This window comes from Lethenteron reissneri, chromosome 51 (genome assembly GCF_015708825.2).
Source record: "Lethenteron reissneri isolate LAM-NWPU_2019-01 chromosome 51, ASM1570882v1, whole genome shotgun sequence".
NCBI lineage: Eukaryota > Metazoa > Chordata > Hyperoartia > Petromyzontiformes > Petromyzontidae > Lethenteron > Lethenteron reissneri.
The window spans coordinates 8,392,772-8,419,386 of record NC_083829.1 but is presented as its reverse complement, the minus strand read 5'-3'; the positions used below and the strand labels follow the sequence as shown (position 1 = coordinate 8,419,386).

Genomic DNA, 26,615 nt, shown 5'->3' with positions numbered 1-26,615 from the left:
ATTAAGTTCACTCGCTTGCTTGCTTGCTTACGAGCGTGCAAATTTTTCGGTCGTGTTTTAACCCACTTCCCGTGATCCAATCGAGCTGACATCTTGCACACAGGCTCGTTGTGCGTGACAATTAATTTTCGTGAAAAAAAATTCCCAAATTTTACACTGTTTAGGGAAAATGTTTTAAATATTTAATTACCAATTGCTTAATGCTGCCAGACAATCATCTGACCGATAGGTGGCAGCCATCTCAAGCCAGAGGACGAGAGGACTCTAGCCGCCACGCACATAAAGGATTTAGAGTGAAAAACTTTGTTTTTACGAGTTAATTTTTTTTGGCTGATTTGGCCATCGTTGCAATAGAAATACAAAGTATGGCACGCGCCACAGACGCATCTGCGGTCAGCAAGGGTGGCTGTGGACGGTGCGAAAAAAGTTCAACATGCAAACACACACGTACATAAACACGCGTTCAAGTTAAACTAAAAATAAACTGCCTTGTCTAACAGAGAGGGCCCTTGCTTCCAGACATCCGGCAGTTGACCAGCATCGGTTCAACACTGCTGATGAGACACTGATTGTCGACACCGATTGATCCAGAGCTTTGCTTGTGTTGGACCAATGCTGCTGAAACGATCCACTCCCAGAAGGGCGTGTGGCTGATGGAATGTGTAACAATTGAGTTTCTCACGTGGAGACACAGGCATTTGATGGAGGCGTATCGTCTGCTTATTTATTTTGTTAACAATATCCACAAAGATTATGATTATTGTCGTTTCGAGCGATGCATTGTCATTGGAAAAGTTTGGATTCAAAGGTTGTCTATAAACACCGTGGACCCCCCCCCCCCTTCCCCCAACTTTGCAAACGAGATGTTCCATTTCAAGTAAATGTCCTGGGTGAAACGTTTGAGCAAATAGCAATTCTAGAAGGTGGTTGGTGTTGTGGGTTGGAGGAGACTTACCTACCGGTTGTCGCCACCTCACCAAAGTCCAGCACGCAGAAGTGGAATTGGGCACCAAGACGGGATCGGGCGATGAACGTTAATTCCCGCCCCGCTTTGTGGAGGCGTTCAAACACTACTCTCAAAAAAATTGCGTTCACAAAACCACGAAAATTAAAGGCAATTCTAAAACGTTCAAGCGGTGCGGTGCGGTGCGTACGTCGCGTGCCGTGCGCTTTGCGGACGAATGCTCAGCAGGAATTCTGGAGGAGCTGTAACGGAGTTTGGGAGGAAATGCTTTGAATTGGGGCCGACGGGGTGAATTTTGTAAGAAATGAAAAAAAAGAGGGAGTTTCACTCCTGTGGCGTGGGTTTTTTTGTGTCTTCCACAAATGGGGGCCGAGCGTTTTCTCTTTTTTTTGGGGGGGGGGGGGAGGAAATGTTTTTATAACTGCCGTTAAGCTGCCTTGGGGCAGCCCAAGTGGATACACATGTGGCAGCAGCAGCAGCAGCAACGGCGAACTCTGAGCGAGAATGGTTGGGTTTCTCAGTCGTTGCTCTGTTCAATTTTTGTTGAAGACGAAACACAAGTCTTTTGTTGCAGCGATGGAAACGTGAATGTAGAAAGGCTGGTATGAAATCGCGTTATCCTGCAGCCCGTGCTAACTGACGCTCCCACAACAACGACGATTGCACGCACACTCAGTCACTCACACACCCTCGAACGAATACAAAAGTCCCCCGTATAGCATTAACAGACTGATGGTTGCTTGTAAATGCTGTTAGCGAGCGCGTATGCAGGCCAAACTCTGGAATTCATTACCAAGCATCCCAATCGGGGCTGCCACCTTTACCACCACAGATCAAACCCAGGGAAATTTCTCAGTCAGTATTCGATCTATCAACACTGTACAGTTTCCTGTAATAAAGTTCAACCCAGTACCATCAGATCTCACTGTCAACAGATCTCACTGTCAACAGATCTCACTGTCACCAGATCTCACTGTCAACAGATCTCACTTCCACCAGATCACACCACCACTAGATCACAGCACCACCAGATCACACTGCCACCAGATCACAGCACCACCAGATCACACTGTCACCAGATGTCACTGCCACCAGATGTCACTGCCACCAGATGTCACTGCCACCAGATGTCACTGCCACCAGATCTCACTGTCACCAGATCTCACTGCCACCAGATCTCACTGCCACCAGATCTCACTACCACCAGATCTCACTACCACCAGATCTCACTGTCACCAGATGTCACTGTCACCAGATCTCACTGCCACCAGATCTCACTGCCACCAGATCTCACTGCCACCAGATCTCACTACCACCAGATCTCACTGCCACCAGATCTCACTGCCACCAGATCTCACTACCACCAGATCTCACTACCACCAGATCTCACTGCCACCAGATGTCACTGCCACCAGATGTCACTGCCACCAGATGTCACTGTCACCAGATGTCACTGCCACCAGATGTCACTGCCACCAGATGTCACTGTCACCAGATCACACTGTCACCAGATCTCACTACCACCAGATGTCACTGCCACCAGATGTCACTGCCACCAGATGTCACTGCCACCAGATGTCACTGTCACCAGATCACACTGTCACCAGATCTCACTACCACCAGATGTCACTGCCACCAGATGTCACTGCCACCAGATGTCACTGTCACCAGATGTCACTGCCACCAGATGTCACTGCCACCAGATGTCACTGCCACCAGAAGTCACTGCCACCAGATGTCACTGCCACCAGATGTCACTGCCACCAGATGTCACTGTCACCAGATGTCACTGCCACCAGATGTCACTGCCACCAGATCTCACTGCCACCAGATCTCACTGTCACCAGATCTCACTGCCACCAGATCTCACTGCCACCAGATCTCACTACCACCAGATCTCACTGTCACCAGATCTCACTGCCACCAGATGTCACTGCCACCAGATGTCACTGCCACCAGATCTCACTGCCACCAGATGTCACTGTCACCAGATCTCACTGCCACCAGATCTCACTGTCACCAGATCTCACTGCCACCAGATCTCACTGCCACCAGATCTCACTACCACCAGATCTCACTGTCACCAGATGTCACTGCCACCAGATGTCACTGCCACCAGATGTAACTACCACCAGATGTCACTACCACCAGATGTCACTGCCACCAGATCTCAATGCCACTAAATCTCAGTGCTACCAGATCACAGTGTCATTAGATCTCGATAAAAGTGAATTTCTGGTTCAAGTTACACCACCGATGTTCGTCGTGGTGAATTATTCAAATCAGGTCACCGAGTTCGTAGTGCCGTGTGCACCACCGCTCTTGGCTCTTCACATTATGACTCTTTTTTAAATCCTTTTTATTAAGTTCGCTTGCTTGCTTACGACCGTGTAAATATTTCGGTCGATTTTTTAACCCACTTCCCGTGATCGAATCGAGCTGACATTTTCCACACAGACTCGTTGTGCGTGACAATTAATGTTCGGGAAATTTTTTTCCAAAATGTTACACTTTTTAGGACAAAAATATGATATTTAATTACCAATTGCTTAATGGTGCAATGCAATCATCTGACCCATAGGTGGCAGCCATCTCAAGCCAGGGGACGAGAGGACTCTAGCCGCCACGCATATAAAGGATTTATAGTGAAAAACTTTTTTTTACGGGTTATACTTGTTTACTATCTCACCACCAGGTGGCGACATGGTTCGTGGAGTTCACAATGACCGCGTCGGAGACGCTCAGCCGACACCGCTCACGCCTGGGTTTGAATCCAGGTCACGGCCACAACCCTGATGTGGGGGAGGAGCTATAGTCTTAGGTTTTTTTCGGTAAAGTCACGTAGGTAAAAATAAATTAAAAGTTAATCAAAGTAATAATGGAAATAAAATAAAATAATAAATCACGACGTTTCGGAGGCAACACAAGTCTCCGTCATCAGGTGGGAACCGTCACAGCTACAATTACTGCATCAAGTGAGGAAAATTCCAAAAGACCAGCCCTTAAATACAAGTTAAGGGGGGAGGGGCTTGTCTGAATGTGGTAACCAGGGAATGGAACGTGGGGTGGTGGGCGGGGCTACAAGAGAAATTGGTCAACGTCGTCATGTGCAAGAAAACAACAATCGGTGTACCTCGACCTAAACCGATGTTGGTTGAGAATCTAAATGCAAAAAATTAGCAGTACTGTTAAACGATGGGGATGTCAACACTCGGTAAAGTAGAAAAGTACCTGTCAAATAAGATGGTACAAATATGTGTAATGAAATCGTTTTTACATGGTTAATAACATCTTTCCAATGATAACTCAGTTTGTGCCCATCATCACGGTTGAAGTTATGTCTGTGTTTGTATATCTGAATGGCTTCGTGTACAAACCTTTGATGGTAGCCAGAGGGTTTGCAGGAGCTAACCAGGAAAAGGAGTGCGGTTATGCCTGACACTTGAAGACAAGCCCAGATACGCCCTTGATGCGCAACTGTCACAACATTGGAAGTGGTTGCAGGGTGCATCAGACATGATTCCTTGTAAAAGGTTTCAGTTTGGTGTTTCAACATCTCAACACAGCTGTTTAGTTGCCAGCAAAAAGGGGAAAACCTATTCTCATATTTTGGTACTGGCAAAGGAGGTCCCATGATGCATCAGTCAAGTTTGACATGTTTCATTATGAGATGCAAACAGTGGTTGATCAAACAAAAGTGTGTCAACATCAGTGACTCAGTGGTGGCTACGCACGTGGCCTGTAGTCCAGTCCATCGCTGTGGGAGGTTAGGGTTGGTGGACCACACAGACGTTGTGAGGATGTACAGAGTGGGTCTCTAGTGAGGCTCTTAGCTCCCATGCGAGCGAGGCTGTGACCTTCCAGAAGTCCCCCCGAATGGAGCGTGTCTATTCCACTGCGAAAGCATCTGAGGATGTTCTTCCAATAAGATCGAGAGAGTCGTTTTTGTGAACGCTGTGTCATTCTCGAGGCTGTCTGTGTTAAACACATTCCTGCGGAGGGAGCTGGTAGGAACGTTGGGTTGATCGCTCAATGGCCTGCAGGGTCAACGGCGGCGTGGTGTATTCCGCAAATATGCCCGACTGTGAGGGCGGGCACAAGCCGGCGTGAGTAGGTTCAACGTTGAGTTTTATAAGGGCACCACGGGGTGACCAGCCCCTCCCCACCCAGCCCCACCCCTCCCACCCCCCACCCAGCCCCAACCTCCCCACCCAGCCCCTCCCCACCCTCCTCACCCAGCCCCTCCCCACCCAGCCCCTTTCCACCCTCCCCTCCCCTCCCCACCCAGCCCCTCCCTCCCCACCCAGCCCCTCCCTGCACGACGGACACAATAATCCCCCTGTTGGCTGGTGTAACCAGGAGGTTCCTACCAGTATTATAACCTCAGCGTGCCGCTTTGTGGGTTCTGTCCAGAAGACTTGTGGTCAGGTGGAGGGGCACTTGAAGAGTCTCCTATGGATGAATGCCATTCGCATTTAACCCCAAAAATATCTTGCCTAGAGAGACGTTTAAAGTCATCCCCAACGAGCGCTCGCTGGTCCAAGGATCCCGCATGTCTTGTCCTGGGATTGACCGATCCATCCGCTCGCTGGTCCGGCTGTGGATTCACCGAGGGTGCCTCGTGTGTGGTGGTGGTTGGTGGGTGGGTGGTGGTGGTGATGTTGGTTGGTGGTGGTGGTAGATGGTGGTGGTGATGGGTGGTGGTGGTGGTTTTGGTGGATGGTGGTGGTGGGTGGTGGTGGTAGTGGTGTTGGTGGATGGTGGTGGTAGATGGTGGTGGTGGTAGATGGTGGTGGTGGGTGGTGGAGGAGGTGGTGGTGTTGGTGGATGGTGGTGGTGGGTGGTGGTGATGGGTGATGGTGGTGATGGTGTGTGGCCTCTCGCTCAGGAAGTTGTCCATGCTCGTCGCTTTGTTTGGCCGTCGTGTTTTGTTTTTTGCTTGCGTCGAGTTCTGTCCCACGTGCTGAGAGTCGTGGCCTGTTGCTGTTGTTGTTGGTCACGTGAGGTTGGGTGATTTCACCGGGTCCTATTTCCCAGCCGCTTCTGAAAACGGTCTCTATAGCCTTCCCTGGTAAAATAAATAAATAAAATATTCCATTTTAATCATGATTTGAAGCTTTCGTAACTGCAGGAATCCATACTCTTTGGTTCTTTCGGTAAAGTCACGTAGGTGAAAAAAATGAAAACAACTAAATTAAATCACGACGTTTCGCGACTATATAATTCCTCGTCACAGCCATCTCTTAGACACACTTAAGCGGTTGTGCTTTCGCTACGTTGTCCCCACCTGAAGAAGGACGCTTGTGTCGCGCCCGAAACGTCGTGATTTAATTTAGTTGTTTTCATTTATTTGATTAGATTTTTTACCTACCTCCCTTAGGTTATCGGGTGAAGGGGCCGTACCAGTTAAGTGTTACGGTTGTAAGTAACATTGTCGTGATAAACGCGTTGCCTTCCAGAAGCCGTCTGTGTGTTATAGCCACAACACTTCCGGGGCAGCAATAGAAAACAATTAACACAAAATCCATAATGTGTTGTTTGTTTTGGGTTAGGTCGCGTAAATATATAAATGTGTCGTTAAACCTGCCACCACCCGACCCAGCCAATTAGTGAGGTTTGTCACGTAAACAGAACGTGCCAATTCGTCACTAGTACAGCACTAACCGGTTGTGTGTCCGAGAGCAAATCCACAACATTTACAATCTGAGTTTAACGACACATTTGTATTTACGCGATCTAACCCAAAAGCAACGACATTATTGACGATATCGGTCGCGAAAGCGTACGTGTTAAATTAACACAAAAGTTTGAGATTTTAAAAAAGAACTTTTATTTTAATATAACCAAAAGGAGTATTTTTAACAACTTTAAATGGGTGTTTTTTTGCGTACATACAAACAATGACGGTCGTGACGGTGACGATAATAACGGTAACGTAGAGGCGGTGACAGTGATGATGGTGTGCTGATGTTCGTTGCCTTGTGGTGGCAATGATTTTGAGATTGTGTTTCGATTTAAAACTTCTTTCGTGACTGCAGGGATTCATCTTCTTGGTTCTTTCGGTAAAGTCACGTAGAAGGGAAATAATAAAAATAAAATACAATTCTCACGACGTTTCGGCCACAACGCAAGCAGCCGTCCTCAGGTGAAGAACAGGTCTGTCGGAAAGACAGCGTCTGAATGACAGACCTAAGGACGGCTGCTTGCATTGTGGCCGAAATGTCGTGAGAATTGTATTTTATTATGTTTTATTTTTATTATTTTATTATTTCCCTTCTACGTGACTTTACCGAAAGAACCAAGAAGATTGAGATTGTGATCAATGATTGTCATGATGATGGAAATATGACGGGGCCGGTTCCACGATGATGAAAGTGGCCGTGATGATAATGAAGATGATGGCGTGGCTGTTGACGACGGTGACGATGTTCGGTTACGGCAGTGGCAATGATTGTCCACATATGAATCTTGTTTCGATTGCAGTGGCAATAACGCGTGGCTGTGGCAGTGTTATCGATCAGGCGGCGGTGTGGCCCTTACGGCTGCGGTGGCAATGGCGACGCAGTGATAGCTGTGACAAGTGCCGATAATAGTTTCAATTGTCACGCGAGAGCTCTTCTCTACAGATTGGTATTACGACTCCCACGGCTCTCTGTCCATTTATCTATCTGGGTGTGGGTCTTTCTCTTTGTCTGCATTGCTACATTTCCCTCTGTCTGTCTCGTCTGTCTGTCTGCCCATCTGATCTGTCTGTCGATCCCCTAGTCCATTTGTATATCGGTCCATCCATCCATGCATCCGTCAATCCACCTGCTTGTCCACCAATTTGTCCATCTGTCTGTCTGACCATCCATTCATCCGTCCTTCTGTCTGTCCATCAGGCTGTCCACCCCTGTATGTTTGTTTTTCTTTCGCACCGTACGTAGCCAACCGTGCTAATCGGAGGTGTATGCAATGAACCATCTGACCTTCTCCATCCACGTTGTCTTTGTCAATCGATCTGTCCCGTTGTCTATCCAGATGTCTACTAGCTAGTGTCTGTGTCCATCCTTCTGTCAATTTCGCCATTGCAGTCCACCTGTCTCATTGACTCCACAATCTGTTTATCGGTTCATCACTGGCAATCCACATACGTGTCCCTTAATTCATTCCTCTCTGTATTATTCCATTCACCAGTGTACCCATCCACCCATCCACCCCTCCACCCATCCACCCGTCCACCCCTCCATCCATCCAACCCTCCACCTGTCGTCTACCCATCCACCCCTCCATCCATCCACCCCTCCACCCATCCACCCCTCCACCCATCCACCCATCCACCCCTCCACCCATCCACCCCTCCACCCCTCCACCCATCCACCCCTCCACCCATCCACCCCTCCACCCATCCACCCCTCCACCCATCCACCCCTCCACCCCTCCACCCCTCCACCCATCTACCCATCCACCCCTCCACCCATCCACCCCTCCACCCCTCCACCCATCCACCCCTCCACCCCTCTACCCCTCCACCCATCCACCCCTCCACCCCTTCACCCATCTACCCATCCACCCATCCACCCCTCCACCCCTCCACCCATCTACCCATCCACCCCTCCACCCATCCACTCCTCCACCCCTCCACCCCTCCACCCATCCACCCATCTACCCCTCCACCCAGCTACCCATCCACCCATCCACCCCTCCACCCATCCACCCCTCCACCCGTCCACCCCTGCACCCCTCCACCCATCTACCCCTCCACCCCTCCACCCGTCCACCCGTCCACCCACCAGTCACTACCAGAGTCCGAGTCCCAACCCCAACCTGAAGAACCAAACGGCCGGGTCCTGGTCCATCCCGAAGTCCCCCTCCTCGTATTCCTCCTCCTCCTGCCGCACCTCATCCTCGTACCCGGAGTGCGACTCATAGTCATCGTAATCCGGCTCAGGCTTCGCTCGGGGTCTTCCGGGCCTCCTCCTCGACGACGACGATGACGATGATGGCGGCGTGCGCCCCAGGGGCTTCTGCGGGCGCAGCACCACGCTGGCGAGCGAGCGCACGCAGGAGAAGGCGGTGCGAGGCACGGCGCGACGGTCGATGTGGTTCTGGTCGAGCCGCAGCGTGACGAGCGCGGAGTCGTCCGGGTTCGAGTCGACGCAGAACGCCTGGGGGGGCACCGTGCTGTGGAGGGAAGGGGCGGGGTGGGGGGGGGGCAGAGGGGGGTGGATGAGTGGGTGGATAAGTGAGTGAGTTTGTGGGTGGGTGGGTCAGTGAGTGGATGGGTGTGCGGATACGTGGTTGTGTGGGTGCGCAATTCTCTACTCGGGGCAGAGAACTGCCAAACAACAGGGAGTGGCTCTGCCTCTGAACGGAGAGCGCGAGACTGAGGTTAAGAGATTTACAGATGGAGGGAAGGAGGGGGAGGTAGGAGTAGAAAGGAGGAGGGAGTAGGAGGGAGGGGAGGGAGGGAGGGAGGGAAGGAGGGAAGGGAGGGAGGGAGAGAGGGAGGGGAGGGAGGGAGGGAGGGAGTAAGGGGGAGGGAGTAGGAGGGAGGGAGAGGGAGAAGGTGAAACCGCATGGTGGCACCGGATGTCGTTGTCGTTGAGCAGCAGCGTGCGGAGCACCGCGAGGTCGGCGAGTCCCAGCGGCACGCTGCGCAGGAGGTTGTGGTCCAGGTAGAGCTCGAGGAGGGACGTCTGCATGCCGTGGAACGACACCAGGTCGATCCCGTCACTCGTGATGCGGTTGAACGACAGGTACAGGTACTCGAGTCCCGGGCTCATGTGCGCAAACACGTATCTGGCGGGGGGGGGGGGGGGGAGAGTGGGAGGGGTGAGTGAGTGAGTGGGTGGGTAAGTAATGGAGTGGGTAGTGAGTGGGGTTGGTGAGTGAAACGGGTGAGCGAGCGAGCGATGCAGTTAAACAATTTCGATTTTAAGCTATCGTGACTGCAGGGATTCATCTTCTTGGTTCTTTCGGTAAAGTCACGTAGAAGGAAAATAATAAAATAATAAAAATAAAACATAATAAAATTCTTCTCACGACGTTTCGGCCACAACTCAAGCAGCCGTCCTCAGGTGAAGAACAGGTCTGTCGATAAGACAGAGAACAGGTCTGTCGATAAGACAGAGTCTGAGACTCTACGTGACTTTACCGAAAGAACCAAGAAGCAGTTAAACAACTTACACGGTACACAAATCGTCACGTGGAGTGCATCGAATGACACACAGAGGCTCGCACAGAAACCGCCCACAGACTCGCACAGATGCAGAGACTTGCTCCGAGACCACCGTATGTTTGTCGAACTTCTTTCGCACCCCACGCAGCCGACCGGCCATTGACGATAGCAGAGAAGCTGAAAACCCCAACACGTTTCCCGAATAACTTGGGAGGGAGGCCAAAGGGTGGGGGGGCTGGCTTCAAGCGAGACGGCGCCCGTCGTGGAGACGGCGGCGAGAGGCGTCAGCAGCTCGTGCACAAGAAGCCCCGTGGCCCGATCGCATCGCGAGACAAAGAGAGAGAAAACCTTCTTCTTGGTTCTTTCGGTAAAGTCACGTAGAAGGAATAAAACATAATAAAATAATTCTCACGACGTTTCGGCCACAACGCAAGCAGCCGTCTTCAGATGAAGAACAGGTCTGTCAAGGAGAGGTCTGTCAAGGAGACCTGTTCTTCACCTAAAGACGGCTGCTTGCGTTGTGGCCGAAACGTCGTGAGAATGATTTTATTATGTTTTATTCCTTCTACGTGACTTTACCGAAAGAACCAAGAAGAGGAATCCCTGCAGTCACGAAAGCTTCAAATCGAAAAAGAAAACCTTCATCCAGCAGCGGGACCCACGATGATCAACGGCGGCGTTTTTTGGCCTCCACCTCCCGCGCGAGACGTCGAGGGGGAGGGGGGCGGGAGTAGGGGTTGGGGGGCTCACCCGGGAACGCGCTGCAGCAGGTTGTAGGTGAGCACGAGGTGGCGCAGCGAGGTGGGCAGGAAGGAGGGCACGTGGACGAATCGGTTGTGAGAGAAGTCGATGGACTCCAGGTTCCTGGGGGGGGGGTGGGGGGGGGGGAGATGTGGGGGGGGGGACGAGACGCATCGCCCGATCCGGTAACGCGGCGTCTGCCTGGCCACCGACCGGCTCGTGACCTCTGACCTGCGAGTTTGAGACCAGCGCGGCCCTGCTCAGCTCGTGACCTCTGACCTGCGAGTCTGAGACCAGCGCGGCCCTGCTCAGCTCGTGACCTCTGACCTGCGAGTCTGAGACCAGTGCAGCCCTGCTCAGCTCGTGACCTCTGACCTGCGAGTCTGAGACCAGCGCAGCCCCGCTCAGGTCATGAGCTCTGACCTGCGAGTCTGAGACCAGCGCGGCCCTGCTCAGCTCGTGACCTCTGACCTGCGAGTCTGAGACCAGCACGGCCCTGCTCAGCTCGTAACCTCTGACCTGCGAGTCTGAGACCAGCGCAGCCCCGCTCAGCTCGTGACCTCTGACCTGCGAGTCTGAGACCAGCGCGGCCCTGCTCAGCTCGTGACCTCTGACCTGCGAGTCTGAGACCAGCACGGCCCTGCTCAGCTCGTGACCTCTGACCTGCGAGTCTGAGACCAGCACGGCCCTGCTCAGCTCGTGACCTCTGACCTGCGAGTCTGAGACCAGCACGGCCCTGCTCAGCTCGTGACCTCTGACCTGCGAGTCTGAGACCAGCACGGCCCTGCTCAGCTCGTGACCTCTGACCTGCGAGTCTGAGACCAGCACGGCCCTGCTCAGCTCGTGACCTCTGACCTGCGAGTCTGAGACCAGCACGGCCCTGCTCAGCTCGTGACCTCTGACTGTTGTCTGTCCAAGTGGTCGCCGAGCTGCACTGGCTTCCGGTTGCTGAACGAACGCGTTAGGGGGTCGCGCTCGATACACGCAAAGCGCTTGCCACAAAAGAATACCTCGCCGATCTCGTCAAGGGGCATAAACCATCACACGCGCACTCCGGTCATCTTCGCAGCAGAGGCAATGATGGTGACCGCATCGCGCGGCACTTTCAGATGCGTTTCCACAGCCGGCTCCCCGCCCCCACCCCGCGCTCCCCCCCTACCCACCCCCCCCCTCACTTGAGGGAGATGAGAGCCCGCGGGTGGATGCGCGTCTCCTGTAGACGGTTGTTCTGGAGGTGGAGGATGGAGAGGGACGATGATTTGTTGAAGACTCCGTTCGAGATCTCCTCGATCTGGTTGTCGCTCAAGTAGAGCTCCTGCGGAAACAAAGGCAGAGGCCCACGCGCCGCCTGTACCGCCGGGTCTACGCCTGCTTGGTTGTGTAGGGCGGTGGGAGGGTCTTGCGGCACAAGATGTGTAACCAGATGTATTCACGTGGCCTAAGGGGCCGTCCATAAATGACGTTACGCGATTTTGGACGATTTTTGACACCCCCCCCCCTCGTCACACGGCGTCACAAAAAGTCAGACCCCCCCCCTCAAATACGACGTCACAAAGCTCTGCCCCCCCTCCCCCCAAAAATATAAAACATGCTTCAAATCGCTGTAAACTATTGTCATTGTAGTGCGTATTTAATGTGGCGCTGCACTCTGATGTTGTAGGAGAAAACATTTATTAAAAAGTCTATTTTATTCAGTAGAACGTGTTGTCTATATTTATTTAAAGTTGCGCAAATTGATGTGACGTCACATTTCTCAAATCCCCCTCATCACACATCGTCACAAATGTCTGACCCCCCCCCCCCCAGGTGCGTGACGTCATTTATGGACGGCCCCTAACACAAACATCTAACATGAATCTTAACACCGAGTAAGACTACGCACGTTTCAAGATGGTGATGATGACGACGGTGGTGGCGATGATTGAGATTATGTTGGCGGTGATGGCGATGATTGTGCTGAAGCCATTGCGAGCATGGGAATTGGCATCTGTGTCCAGTGGAAGGAATTTATTTCACCCAATTCATTACACTCACCCACTCACCAACCCACTCACCCACTCACTCATCCACTCATCCACTCACTCACCCACTCACCAAATAACTCACCCACGCACCCACTCATTCACCCACTTACTTACCCGCTCACTTACCCACTCGCCCGCTGACCCACCCACTGACTCACTTATTCACCCAGTCCTACAGATTTCCCAGGACGACAGCAGCCTCCTCTACAAGATGATGAGAACCGGGATGGGCGTCCACCCCGATAGCCGACGTTCGCAAAGCGCACCGACCGAACACGAATCCACCCAACCCGGATCGCAACGGCGCGCGCCGACACGTCTACACCATTTCAGCGAGGCGCTGCCAGCCGACAGGCGGACCGCCGTTGTCGTACATCGAGCGACGGCGGGAGGCCCGAGGGGATGAGGCGGAACTTGTTGCGGTCGAGGCGCAGGTAGTGGAGGCCCGCGAGCGACGCGAACGCCAGCGGGTCCACCGTGCTCTCGCTCAGCGCGTTCCCCTCCAGCTCCAGCGTGAGCAGGCTCGACAGCGCTGCCAGGACACACGCACAGGGGCGCCAGTGCGGCGGCGGTCAGCGCGCTGCGCCACGGGCGCGCGAGGGAGCTTCGCACAACAACAACAGCAACAAAAATGTCCTTGAAAGATCTGGACACGGTCCCAACGGTGAGCTCCTCTGGCTGCGTCATGCAGCCTGCATGCCCAGACGACGCGTGCCCAAGCAGCTTCCGTTTGGACAGATAGAGGGGGCTAAACGGGCGCGGCACGGGGCTGGAGAAGAGATGGACCGATGCAGTGCAGGGGGATGTGGAGCTGACTGGACTTGCAGATGACTGGCACCTGCGATGTCAAGGTTGGCTTCTGAGTTAGTGAACCGATAACGCCTGGGTTCTGTCCCGTGACCTGCCAGTTTTCGAAACTTCACGTGACCTGAAAGTGCACTTAGCCTGGCACAAGCGCCGTGGTAATGTCACCACCACTCAGTGTAAAATGGCGGCTGTTGTTGTTGTTGTTATCTCCTCACAGGCGAAGGTGTTGCGGTCGATGAACTTGAGTTTGTTGTCGTTGATTTTGAGCTCCTCGAGGGATGGCGGCAGTGGCGATGGGATGGTCGTGAGCGCATTGCCGTCGAGGAACAGCCGCTTCAGCGTCGTCACGTTCTACCGGGGTCAGGGGTCACACGACACATCGATCACGTGACACATCAATCACGTGACACATCAATCACACGACACATTGATCACATAACACATCAATCACGTGACACATCAATCACGTGACACATCAATCACACGACACATTGATCACATAACACATCAATCACGTGACACATCAATCACACGCCACATCGATCACGTGACACATAAATCACGTGACACATCGATCACGTGACACATCAATCAGACGACACATCAATCACGTGACACGTCAATCACGTGGCACATCGACCACATGATACAATGATCACGTGACACATCAATCACACAGCACATCGATCGCACGACACATCGATCACGTGACACATCAATCACGTGACACATCAATCACACGACACATTGATCACATAACACATCAATCACGTGACACATCAATCACGTGACACATCAATCACACGACACATTGATCACATAACACATCAATCACGTGACACATCAATCACACGCCACATCGATCACGTGACACATAAATCACGTGACACATCGATCACGTGACACATCAATCAGACAACACATCAATCACGTGACACGTCAATCACGTGGCACATCGACCACATGATACAATGATCACGTGACACATCAATCACACAGCACATCGATCGCACGACACATCGATCACGTGACACATCAATCACGTGACACGTCAATCACGAGACACATCGACCACGTGACACATCAATCACGTGACACATAAATCACGTGACACATCAATCACGTGACACATCAATCACACGACACCTCAATCACGTGACACATCGACCACGTGACACATCGATCACGTGACACATCAATCACACAGCACATCGATCGCACGACACGGCAAAGTGGCAGATCGCCGTGCGGTGCGACACCTCAAAGGTTCCGTCTCTGATGCCGTGGCTCGTGAGTTGGTTCCTGCTGAGGTCGATCCACTCGATGCGTGGGAGCCCGCGGAATGTTCCGGCCTCAATCACCGCAATCGCGTTCCCTGCCACGAGACGAGGGGAATATGTAATCGCGCGTGCCGTCGGTTGCGCGGCTTTCGCGGAACGGACACCGCGCCGAGTCAGCATGCCCGAATGCACGTCGAGCAGCTGACCGCAGCAGTGGCGTGGTGCCGTTGCGGTGCGGGGAACGGTGCCGCTATGGTGCGGTTACGGTGCTGCGATCCGCCACTACGGTATTGGTACAGTGTAGCGCTGGTTCAAAGTTCAAAGTTCATTTATTAGGTGTAGCCCTGTGAGCCATTCGGCTCTTGAATCGGGTGCAACCGCAACAAATAAAAAACAAAAACATGAACAAGAAAACATCTTAAAGTGACTATGTGCAGAAAAAACACCGTACACCAACACTGTGTGCAAAAATCCCAGTGGGATGCAAGTCAAACAACAACAAAAACCACAAAACAACTTAGATTAAGGCCATCAGTCTAACTCCGTACTACAACAAACACACATGGCCAAACCAAAAAACTTTTCGAAAATCACTACAGTACCGCTACGGTGCGGCTACGGTGCTGCGATCTACCACTACGGTATTGGTACAGTGTAGCGCTGGTGCCACTACGGTACCGCTATGGTGCGTCTACGGTGCGGCTATGGTGCCGCGCGGTGACCGCAACAAGTGGCCATCAGTCTGCGGACACAGTGTGCGCTGATCGCTTTGTGCACTTTGCGAGCCACTCGAGAAATTTGGGGCCAAACGCGGCAAATCTGGTCCGTGAATCTGTCATGCGGTGCGGCTTGCTCCTGCAAGTTACGCCAGGGGACCTCGCGCGTCCACCGGTGAAGCAGACGACGCGTAGCACGTTCACGGTTGACACGCGCGCGCACCGCAGTATTATCAATAATGATAATCATTTAGGTTCATAAAGGGCTGCCCAGCCAGATCAGAACCGCGAGCGCGCCTCTGCTGGGCCGCGTGGCCGAGTGACTTCCCGCTGCTCGAAGCCGAGCGACTGAGAGCGGCCAACGGTGCGCTCCACTCCCGTGTACAGCCCCGAGGCCAGTGGTGGCATTGGCAGAGCTCCTACGGCAGGAGGGAGCCTCTCCGTAGCACGGCAACTTGGCTTCCCCACAGAGCGGCGCCCACGTTATCCTGCCGCCGGAGGGGCGACTGAGCACGCAACTGCCACCGCCGCCTTCGCCGCCGTCACCTGTGAGGTAGAGCTGCAGGAGGTGCGCGTCGGTCACGGGCGGCACGTACACCAGCTTGGCCGAGTTGCACGTCAGCGTCGTGTCCTCCGACTTGCACCCCCTCGGCAGCTCCGGGGCAAACGGCGCGGCCGGCGCCAACGTCGCCCCCTCCCCGGGGGGGTCCTCGCCGGGCGGAACGAAACCCCTCGGCAGCACGGGGACCGCCGGCGGACGCGGACGCGGCCTCGCCGGTGGCCGTGGCGCTGCCGGCCGTGGCGGCACCGGCGGCGGCAGGACCGGCGGCGCCGGCGGTAGCCGCTCGCTCGGCACGTCGTCCGGCACGTCGCCGCGCGCCCCCGCTCGCTCGCTCGCTCCGGTGGGACCGGCGGGCGCGGGAGTCGCCGGCGCGGCCGCCCGCGCCGCCACCTCCTCCTGCTCCTGCAAGCGCAGCTCCTCCTCCAGGTAGCGCTGACGCTTCTCCTCTTCCTCCCGGCGCTTCTGCTCCCGCCGGCGCGCTCGCTCCGCCGCGTCCGGTTTCGCCGGCGCCGCCGCGGCTGGAGGAGGCGGCGGCCCGTCCGGCGATGCTCCACGATGGATTTCCGGCGCGGGGCCTTCAGATCGGCCGTCGGAATTCGGCGGGGCAGGTGCCAGCTCTGCCTTCTCCTCCTGCTCCTTCTCTCGCTCCTGCTGCTGCTGCTGCTCCTGCTGCTGCTGCTGCTCCTTCTCTCGCTCCTGTTGCTGCTGCTGCTCCTGCTGCTCCTGCTGCTGCTGTTCCTGCTGCTGCTGCTGCTCCTGCTGCTGCTGCTCCTTCTCTCGCTCCTGCTGCTGCTGCTGCTCCTGCTGCTGCTCCTGCTGCTGCTCCTGCTGCTGCTGCTGCTCCTGCTGCTGCTCTTTTACGCCACCGACCTCATCGTCGGGTTTCTTGCGGCCTTTCTTGCTTCCCCGAGCGCGCTTCTTCTGATTCTCCGCTTCCGCTGCTTCTCCGGTCTGCGCCGTCCCCTGCTGCGGCTCTGGGTCCGGCTCTGCAATGGCGGGGGGCACGGCCACGGGTGGTTACTTTGGGGCGCGGTTACCGGCTCTCGCGGCGGTGGCCGGTGGTGTGCCGGGAACGTCACGCCGTCACTCCTCACATCACCACACGTGCATCGGCACTGTGCAGAACACTTCATAGCGCGCCTTGTGGCGTCCTCTGGTCTAACACCGTTTTGAGACGAGGCTCAAAAGAAAGCTGTCTCTGGTGTGGGCCAATCAGTTTCAAAGACAATGCATAAACCATCAGAGTATGTTTTTTGGCTTGCATTCTGACCACAAGTATTGTGGTTAATGCAGTGACATGATTCCTTGTGAAAGGTTTCAGTTTGGTGTTTTAACATCTTAACACAGCTGTTTTGTTGCCAGAAAAAAGGGGAAACCCTATTCTCACTTCATAGTCATGTTGAGTATAGTGAGGGTTAGAGGGTGTGAGGTTGTATGGGGAGCGGTAGTGTAGTGGTAAGCGTGCTGCACTACGAACCCGGCGACCCGAGTTCGATTCCCGCTCATGGGCAACACCCAGTGACGATTATCTGAACCGGTCCAGGGCCTCCTCCCCTAGGTCGACTCAGCCTTAAATGAGTACCTGGTGCGGCGTGTGAACATCGCCACTGGGGAGACAAAGGCAGTCGGGCGTGGTGCTGGCCACCCACCCCCTCGTGTACCGTTCTGGCCTTCATAGGCGCTCGCTAACAGCACTTGCCCCTACGGTCTGTTAAGCCTACAGCATATGGGGAGATCTTCATATTTGTTTTGCTGGCGGCGGCGGTGGTGGCCACGTCAGCATCACTCTCTGCGGTGGCTCGTGGCGGTGGTTACCGGTGTTCTGGCACACAGGGCAGCCCGTGGCGGCGGTGGTTACCGGTGTTCTGGCACACAGGGCAGCACGTGGCGGTGGTGGTTACCGGTGTTCTGGCACACAGGGCAGCACGTGGCCGTGGTGATTACCGGTGTTCTGGCACACAGGGCAGCACGTGGCGGTGGTGGTTACCGGTGTTCTGGCACACAGGGCAGCACGTGGCGGTGGTGGTTACCGGTGTTCTGGCACACAGGGCAGCACGTGGCAGCGGTGGTTACCGGTGTTCTGGCACACAGGGCAGCACGTGGCGGTGGTGGTTACCGGTGTTCTGGCACACAGGGCAGCACGTGGCGGTGGTGGTTACCGGTGTTCTGGCACACAGGGCAGCACGTGGCGGTGGTGGTTACCGGTGTTCTGACACACAGGGCAGCACGTGGCAGCGGTGGTTACCGGTGTTCTGGCACACAGGGCAGCACGTGGCGGTGGTGGTTACCGGTGTTCTGGCACACAGGGCAGCACGTGGCGGTGGTGGTTACCGGTGTTCTGGCACACAGGGCAGCACGTGGCAGCGGTGGTTACCGGTGTTCTGGCACACAGGGCAGCACGTGGCGGTGGTGGTTACCGGTGTTCTGGCACACAGGGCAGCACGTGGCGGTGGTGGTTACCGGTGTTCTGGCACACAGGGCAGCCCGTGGCAGCGGTGGTTACCGGTGTTCTGGCACACAGGGCAGCACGTGGCGGCGGTGCGCGCCGTCCTCGGGCAGTGCGGACGAGGGCAGTCGACCTCGTCGCAGGCGACGGCGCCGCGCTTGCACACGCACGTCACGCACGGCTTGGGGGACCACACGGCCCCGTCGAACATCTGCATGCCGCTAAACGCACAGTGGCCCGTGCGGCCTAGCGGAGGGGTAGAGGCGGCAACATCATCGCCGTCATCGGTTTCATCATCGGTGTCATCATCATCAGTGTCATCATCATCAGTGTCATCATAAGTGTTATTATCAGTGTCATCATCATCATCAGTGTCATCATCATCACTGTCGTCAGTGTCATCATCGTCAGTGCCATCATCAGTGGTATCATCATTACTGTCATCATCATGAATGTCATCATCAGTTTCATCATCAGCGTCATCATCAGTGCCATTATCAGTGCCATCATCAGTGTTATCATCATTACTGTCATCATCATGAATGTCATCATCAGTTTCATCATCAGCGTCATCATCAGTGTCATCATCATCATCATCAGTGCCATCATCATCATCAGTGCCATCATCAGTATCATCATCATTACTGTCATCATCAATGTCATCATCAGCAGTGTCATCATCATCATCAATGTCATCATCATCATCATCAATGTTATCATCAATATCATCATCATCAATGTTATCATCAATATCATCAGCAGTATCATCATCATCAATGTTATCATCAATATCATCATCATCAATATCGTCATCATCAGTGTCATCATCAAAGTAATCCTTTGTGTGTTTGTGTCGCCGCATGGCAGTCATTCGTCTCGTATCACTTTATGTGGTTTGTATGTGGGGAGTAGTGGCGCAGCGGTTAGCGCATTAGAGATGCTATTAGCATCATTTTGCGTTTCTTAAATTACTAGCTGCATTGCATTACATTAGTGTGCTGAACTACGAACCCGGCGTCCCGAGTTCGATTCCCGCTCACGGCCAACACCAGTAACGATTACCTGCACCGGTAATGGGCCTCCCCTAAGTCGACTCAGTCTCAAAAGAGTACCTGGTGTGCTGTGTAAACATCGCCACTGGGCAGACAAAGGCGGCCAGGCGTGGTGCTGGCCACTCACCCCCTCGCGTGTCGTACCGGCCTTCATAGGTGCCCGCTAACAGCACTTGCCCCAACAGCCTGTTAAGGCTACACGGGGGATCTTTGTCTTTGTTAATGTGGCAGTCCTCTTCCTTAACCGCCTTCCGTTCCTTTCTCAAAGCTCACCTCTTACCCATTGTCCACCGTCTTCCCTCCCCGCGCCCCGCTACTCTTTCCCATCTCTCCCCTTACCCTTTCATGATCTCTAAGCTAGGTGCACTTTGCGGCTACTGGGCAGTTGGAGGCAGTCGCCCTCCAGCAACGATGGAGGGAGCTATGCTCACAACAACGAGAGGAGCAACGGGTGGCTAAAACGCTGAAAGTTGGCGCAGTGGTGAGTACGGTCGGTGCATCTGCCAGTCATCTCAGTCAACCCACGGCACCTGGGTCTATTCCGTGACCTCCTGCCAGCGGGCCTTCGACACTTCACGTGGGCCTCAAAGTGCACCTAGCCTGGCACGAGCGTCGTGGTGACGACCCCGCCACTTAGCGGCGAAGGGCGATTGTCGTCGTCGTCGTTGTCGTCGTCGTCGTTGTCGTCATTGTCGTTGTCGTTGTTGTTGTCACCGCGTGGCAATCGTCCATCGTCGCACCTGGCAGGACGTCGTAGCTGGAGCCGGTGCCGCCCTCGTCAGGATCCGGGACGACGAGGGCCACCACGCCGCCCGCGTCGCCTCCGTGGCGACCGCGTGGAGGGGCGGAGAGAGCGGAGGGCGACCTGGGACGGGGGAGTGAAGCAAACCCGACACCGCACGGCGAGAATGGAGAGGGACGAGGAGGAGAAGATGGCGATGATGATGATGAGTAATTGATTGATTATATTATGAAGACCATGACTGATGATGATGATGATGACGGTGGACGCTGATGAGTGGTGATGTTGATGAAAGTGGTGATGGTAGCATAGATGATGAGTCAAGATAGTGATGATGATGGAGCACGGTGTTAACGATGAGAACCATTGATGATCAATTGTGGTAACGATGGTGATTACAGACGTGATGATGATAACGATAGCATTGATGCTCGTGACAATGTTGATGATGCTGCTGCTGATGCTGCCAATGCCGACGGACGGCTCTGACGCCGCTGTCACGTTGGCGGTGCTGCCTGACCTCTGTTGACCCCAAGGGTTGGGACGCCTCCGAGCGGAACTCTGGGGGGCTGCGCTCGCAGGGAGTGGCCCCCAAGCGACGACCACCGCCACCACCGCCGCCACCGCCACCGCCGCCAGCCGAATGTCCCCCATCGCCGCCTGCGGTGACCACAACGAAGCTTGCTCCCTTGTACGCGCTGCGGCCGTCGCAAGGATAAGGAGTGCACTCGGAAATCTCGCAGAGCACGCTTCTACTACTACCCTTCGTTGTTATTTGTTTCTAGCCACGTGCTTAGCGTGTGTCTATCTTGCTCTGACATCGTTTTTTATTTACTCACTGTGTCTGTTGTTGTCGTTGTTGTTGTATCCTCAAATCTTGTAAATCGATTTTAACCCACTTCCCAATGTGGTATCAACTGCAAACTTGGTATACTTATGTCATACTGATGACAATACTATATTCTATCAGTAACATTCTTTTTTTCTGCTATGTTTCGGCTTGGGTCGAATTGTCCACGGTTCCTTACGTTATGGAAAGCTTCGGGGCCACTTCCTGGAGTCGTGGAGTTCTGCCATTACTAGTACATTTCATAAAAGCGTGTTTTTAAAAAAATGTTTTAAAATATTACTTATTTTGTATTGTTGACGTAACTCGCTCACCCCCCTCCTTCCCTCCCGTCCCTGCTGGGGCGTCTGTGAAAAAGAGTTTCACAGCTAATCAGATTCCCCCTCCAGAATAAATAAAAGATTCCGATTTTAATTCTCAATTTAGATTCGTTCGCCCGTGGCGACAGAGCGAGAACGCTCCCAGAGGCGCGCGAAACCGCAGACACGCGGGAAGGCAGCCACAACCGACGCCGACAATTGCCCGAGTTCTGTGGTCCTACACTGAGCGAGTTGTTTATACACGCGGGAAGAAACCGGGAGCACCAGGAGGACTTCCCACGCGTGCAAGCGAGCAGCACCCCCTATCCCGTGCAGACGGAACAGATGGAGATTAGTCCACACTCGCCATAACCACCTTCTCCCGGCAAGCCAGGGTTATGGCACCTCGACCCCCACGGGGAAGGGAGTTTCGCGTCCTTTGCGCGATCTGCCAACCCTCGCTGCCTCTACCGCCCGCCCGGCCTGCTCCGTCGAACGTTGCAATCACGGGACCACAAGAGGTGGCGGTGGGCCCACTTGGGGAGGCCGTCATCCAGCAGTGGATTGACCATGGCTGCTGCTGCTGCTGATGACGGTGGTGGTGAACGGAGCAACGGGCAACGAGGGTCGTGAATTTTTGTGACTTTTGGGCAGCGTTCTCAGAGGCTACTGTGGGCTGCGTGCGGGAACACATTTTTTAAAAACTTTTTTTAGCGAGAGAGTACAGTACGGGCAGTGGCCAAAAGTGGGTCGATAAAATCTCGAGAGGTGGTGGCGGTGGTGGTGGAGTGGCTCCTTTTCATGTTGGGAAGAAAAAAAAGCCCATACTTCACCGCTTGACTTCTAGAAAGTGCCCTCCAACAGCCTTGTAAAAGGTGCCAGTGTGCTCAGAGCAAACACACGGTGGGGGATGGTGGGGGTGGGCATTCTACCATCCCCGCGCCCACTCGCCCACAGCAATATTCACAGATCCTTTGGGTCTTTCGATAAAGTCACGTAGATAGGTTCAAAGAAAATACCAAAAAACACAAGCGTTCTTCATCCTGATGACGAACGCTTACGATCGAAATGTATTCCCGCACGCATTGTTATTTTCTTTGAATCTATCTACGTGACTTTACCGAGAGACCCAAAGAATATGAATTCCTGCAGTCACGAAAGCTTTAAGTCAATATTCACAGACCCGGCCCAAAAGCTGCCATAGACAGAGCCCTCGCTTTGTGGCCGTGCCCAAAATATTTTCGCTACTTCCATCCACCACGCCCACAATTTCCGAGCCCCCACCAGCCGTGGCCTCTTTTTTTCTCTCTCTCTCTCTCTGCGTTTTTATATTTTCACCACACTGGCACCTCGCAGCAAAGACAACGCCTGGTTTCGATTAACAACATGGGATCCTCTCTGTGTGGAGTTTGTACGTTCTCTCTCTCTCTCTCCACCACCGTTCTGCATGGGCTTTACTCCGTGTTCTCCAGTTTCCTCTGAAAGCTGACAAAATATGTATTTAAAAGTTACTCAATGCGAAAACAAATCACTTGGCAGGATCCTCCTGAAAAATTGAGTCTTGACACTCACCGGGGCTTTCACAGGTTTCAAGTTTCATTTTCATTTTAAGTTTCATTTATTAGGTATCGCCCTGTGAGCCATTCGGCTCTTGAATCGGGTGCAACCGCAACAACAAAAAACATAAACAAGAAAACATCTTAAAGTGAATATGTGACTGAGTGCAAACAGAAAATCCAAGAAAAGACAGCAAAATATTGCAGAAAAAGCACCGTACACCAACGCTGTGTGCAAAAATCCCAGTGGAATTGCAAGTCAAACAACAACAACAACAACCACAAGACAACTTAGATTAAGGCCATCAGTCTAACTTTGTACTACAACAAACAAACATGGCTAAACCAATACACTTTTCGAAATCACCAAAATAAAGCCATGAAAGCAATGAAACAGTGCTCATAGGAACTGACGGAATTTTCACAATTAGACAACATTTACAAACATACAAAGCATTGGCAGTGTCGACTTTGAGGCCAGAGGTGGATCTACAAACTTCACAGGGAAGGGGGTGGGAGACTAGGGTGGGGGGTGGGTGGTGGATGGGCCCGGTCCCGAATTGTGGAAATTTTTAAATAAGGACCCTGCATCTTATTGGTTCTTTCGGTAAAGTAACGTAGAATGGAAATAATAAAATAATAAAATAAAACATTATAAAATAATTCTCACGACGCTGTCTCCCCGACAGACCTGGTCTTCACCTGAGGACGGCTGCTTGCGTTGTGGCCGAAACGTCGTGAGAATTATTTTATAATGTTTTATTTTATTATTTTATTATTTCCATTCTACGTGACTTTACCAAAAGAACCAAGAATATGAATCCCTGCAGTCACGAAAGCTTTAAATCGAAATTTAAGGGCCCTGCATTTAAAATAGCAGCAACGTATTCTCTCTCGTAATTATTAGCGCAGTACCTAATGTCCTTGGGTCTCAAGGTGGTGGGGTGGGAATCTTGGGGGGGGGGAATCGCCCCCCCCCCCCTCCCCTTGGATGCAGCCTCTTGAACTCGCCCGCTCGCCTGCCCACGAGATCACCACACGTGAGATTGTGGTGGTCATTCCGCTTGGCCGGCCCCAACCTTGGATTCAAACCCAGGAACTCCTCGGTCGTTGCCAGCTCAAATCAGCACTCCACAACATCTGACCTCTACGCCACCCAGCAACCCAGCCACCTCTCTGGACTGCGCCAAGTTTCGCAGTGTGGTCACTTCCAAACCGAGCGCAAACAAGCGACTTGATCACACGAGACGCGGGCATTAACACACTTTGGCGCGTTCAAGATTATCGTTGAATATTTTTTATATTTATTTAAGCGATCTTTTCAAACGAAGTCACAGGTTTTATTTTTGACGCAAGTAAAACAATCACACGAAGCGTGCGCTATATTTTATTACGGGGGAAGTGGGGGTGGAGGAAATCGTTTTAAGCAAAGTTTGTATAAAAATAATATTTTATTATGTTTTATTTTTATTATTTCCCTTCTACGTGACTTTACCGAAAGAACCAAGAAGATGAATCCCTGCAGTCACGAAAGCTTTAAATCGACAAGTTTGTATACGCAAGATACACCCGTATTGGCGTGTCCTGATTGAACATCCTCTCCCCCCGTGGGTACGTTGGTACAATGGTTACGATCGCATTTCGAGACGGCTAGGCGCACACGAATACGGAGTGGGAGGCTCCTTGCCGATGAACATCTTCTGGAAGTTCATCAGCATTGGCTCAAACAGCCTCCTGATGGGGGCAATGAATGTGGCAACCGGTCCAGAATTTTCTTGCGTTGGACCATTGCAGCTGGAATTAGGGCCTCCTTCTAAGGCTCTACGGCTGATGGGACGTGGACAAAATGTTATATTTTTTACGTGGAGGGGTAGATGTGGAAATGAGGCAAATCGTCCGTTTAATGAACACTGCAACCTGAGTTTGATTTCCGAACCACGGTTAACATTAAATTATCTCAGCGTCTCGCACCGTACCTAACACATCTCTCAGCACTTGCTCTGCATTCTCAACGGACTGGTCATCACGGCAGCTTCACAGCCCCGAACGCATCTCTCTTCACTTATCCCCTCCCCCCAAAAAACACCAAGCTCACAACATCCGATGACCCATCAAGCTCACAACACCGATGACCCACCAAACTCGCAACATCCGATGGCCCAACAAACTCGCAACGCTCTTCGCTCCACGCGCATCTCAGACACGTCGCCCCATCGTCCTTACCTTTTGTTGGACAGCAGCTCTTCCCTGCCTTTCGTGGACTCGAATCTTAGTTCGAAGATGTGTACATGCCTCGATGTTTGGTAAGTGCGCGTGCTGGGAGGGTGGGTGGGGGGAGGATTCAGTGTCGTGCTTGGCAAGATGCTGTCGGTGAGATCGTGAACTGAGTTCACAGTGTCTGGATTTCCCTCTACATCAACATGCCCTTCCCTTCCACATGGCCCAACACACGCACGAAAGCTGCCAGACGACTTAGCATGCACCCAGATTTCCCTCCTTCCCTCCCTCCCCAAAACTTTGCCACGCGTTTTTTATTTATTTTTTTCCTCCATAGGACTTAATTTTCGCAAGTGGGCACACCGCATCGAGTTTACCTTTCGCCATGACCAACTACTATTGGCACGACGACTGTTCCAAATGTGTTTCTCTTTGGGTATATCTAGTGACATCCAGAAACTTAGTGAGGTTCGTTTGCTGACCTCATTTTCACTAAAAGGATTTTCGTCTCTTGCCCATATCTGCACCCCCCCCCCCCCCCCCCACTTAAGCAGGAAACGTACAGTATTTTAAACACATCCCATCAGCCACACGACCCTCTATGGGAGGGCATCGTTTCAAGCAGCATTGGTTGGACGCACAGAGCAGACTCTGGGCCGGTTTTAGTGTCTCGTCAGCATACTCTTAGTTTTTTCGGTTAAAGTCACGTAGGTAAAAAATGAAATTAAAATTAATGAAAATAAAATAATAAAAATAATTTTACAAAAATCACGACGTTTCGGAGGCAACACAAGTGTCCGTCATCAGGTGGGACCGTCACAGCCAGATTTGCTGTATTTTTTACCTACGTGACTTTACCGAAAAAACTAAGAGTATGAATCCTTGCCGTCACGAAAGCTTCAAATCTAGTCTCGTCAGCAGTCTGGCTTTCTTGAACCAGTGCTGATGAACCCGGTAAACATGCAACGTTGTCCATGCGGTTAGAACCGGTTGATCCAATGTTGCTGCAACGTTCCATGTTCATTGGGGAACTGCCAGTTGTGCGTAGGCAAGAACTGCACTCTGAGTTGTTTTGCTTGCGTTGAACAAATGCGACTAAATTTTGATTTAAAGCTTTCGTGACTGCAGGGATTCATATTCTTGGTTCTTTCGGTAAAGTCACGTGGAAGAGAAAAAATGAAATAATAAATATATAAAACAAT

The 26,615-nt window shown here is 52.8% G+C and overlaps 2 protein-coding genes across 4 annotated transcripts in view; both read right to left on the bottom strand.

Moving 5' to 3' along the window:
* The window catches only part of LOC133355518 (lumican-like), a 29,403-nt gene extending 28,159 nt beyond the window's left edge, over window positions 1-1,244 (bottom strand). The window contains exon 1 of one of the 2 annotated variants that reach the window (XM_061572847.1): window positions 956-1,244. The gene's annotated coding sequence lies outside the window, so the exon portion shown is untranslated. The remainder of the gene's footprint in view (window positions 1-955) is intronic. The other variant, XM_061572848.1, reaches the window with a different exon arrangement.
* A 7,463-nt stretch (window positions 1,245-8,707) lies between these two features.
* Window positions 8,708-25,577, bottom strand: ECM2 (extracellular matrix protein 2). 2 transcript variants are annotated; one of them, XM_061572999.1, is made up of 12 exons: window positions 25,420-25,577; window positions 21,015-21,154; window positions 20,493-20,617; window positions 18,758-18,946; window positions 16,239-17,240; window positions 14,956-15,071; window positions 13,912-14,047; window positions 13,264-13,421; window positions 12,041-12,180; window positions 10,875-10,988; window positions 9,533-9,745; window positions 8,708-9,127 (listed from the first exon to the last, which is right to left on the bottom strand). In XM_061572999.1, exons 2-12 carry the CDS (start codon window positions 21,146-21,148, stop codon window positions 8,743-8,745), a joined length of 2,712 nt encoding a protein of 903 aa, XP_061428983.1. In that variant the 5' UTR covers window positions 21,149-21,154; window positions 25,420-25,577; the 3' UTR covers window positions 8,708-8,742. The 2 variants fall into 2 exon arrangements, with proteins under 2 accessions (XP_061428983.1, XP_061428984.1); XM_061573000.1 differs by having other exon boundaries at window positions 21,015-21,192; window positions 25,420-25,573.
* Window positions 25,578-26,615: the final 1,038 nt, after the last annotated feature.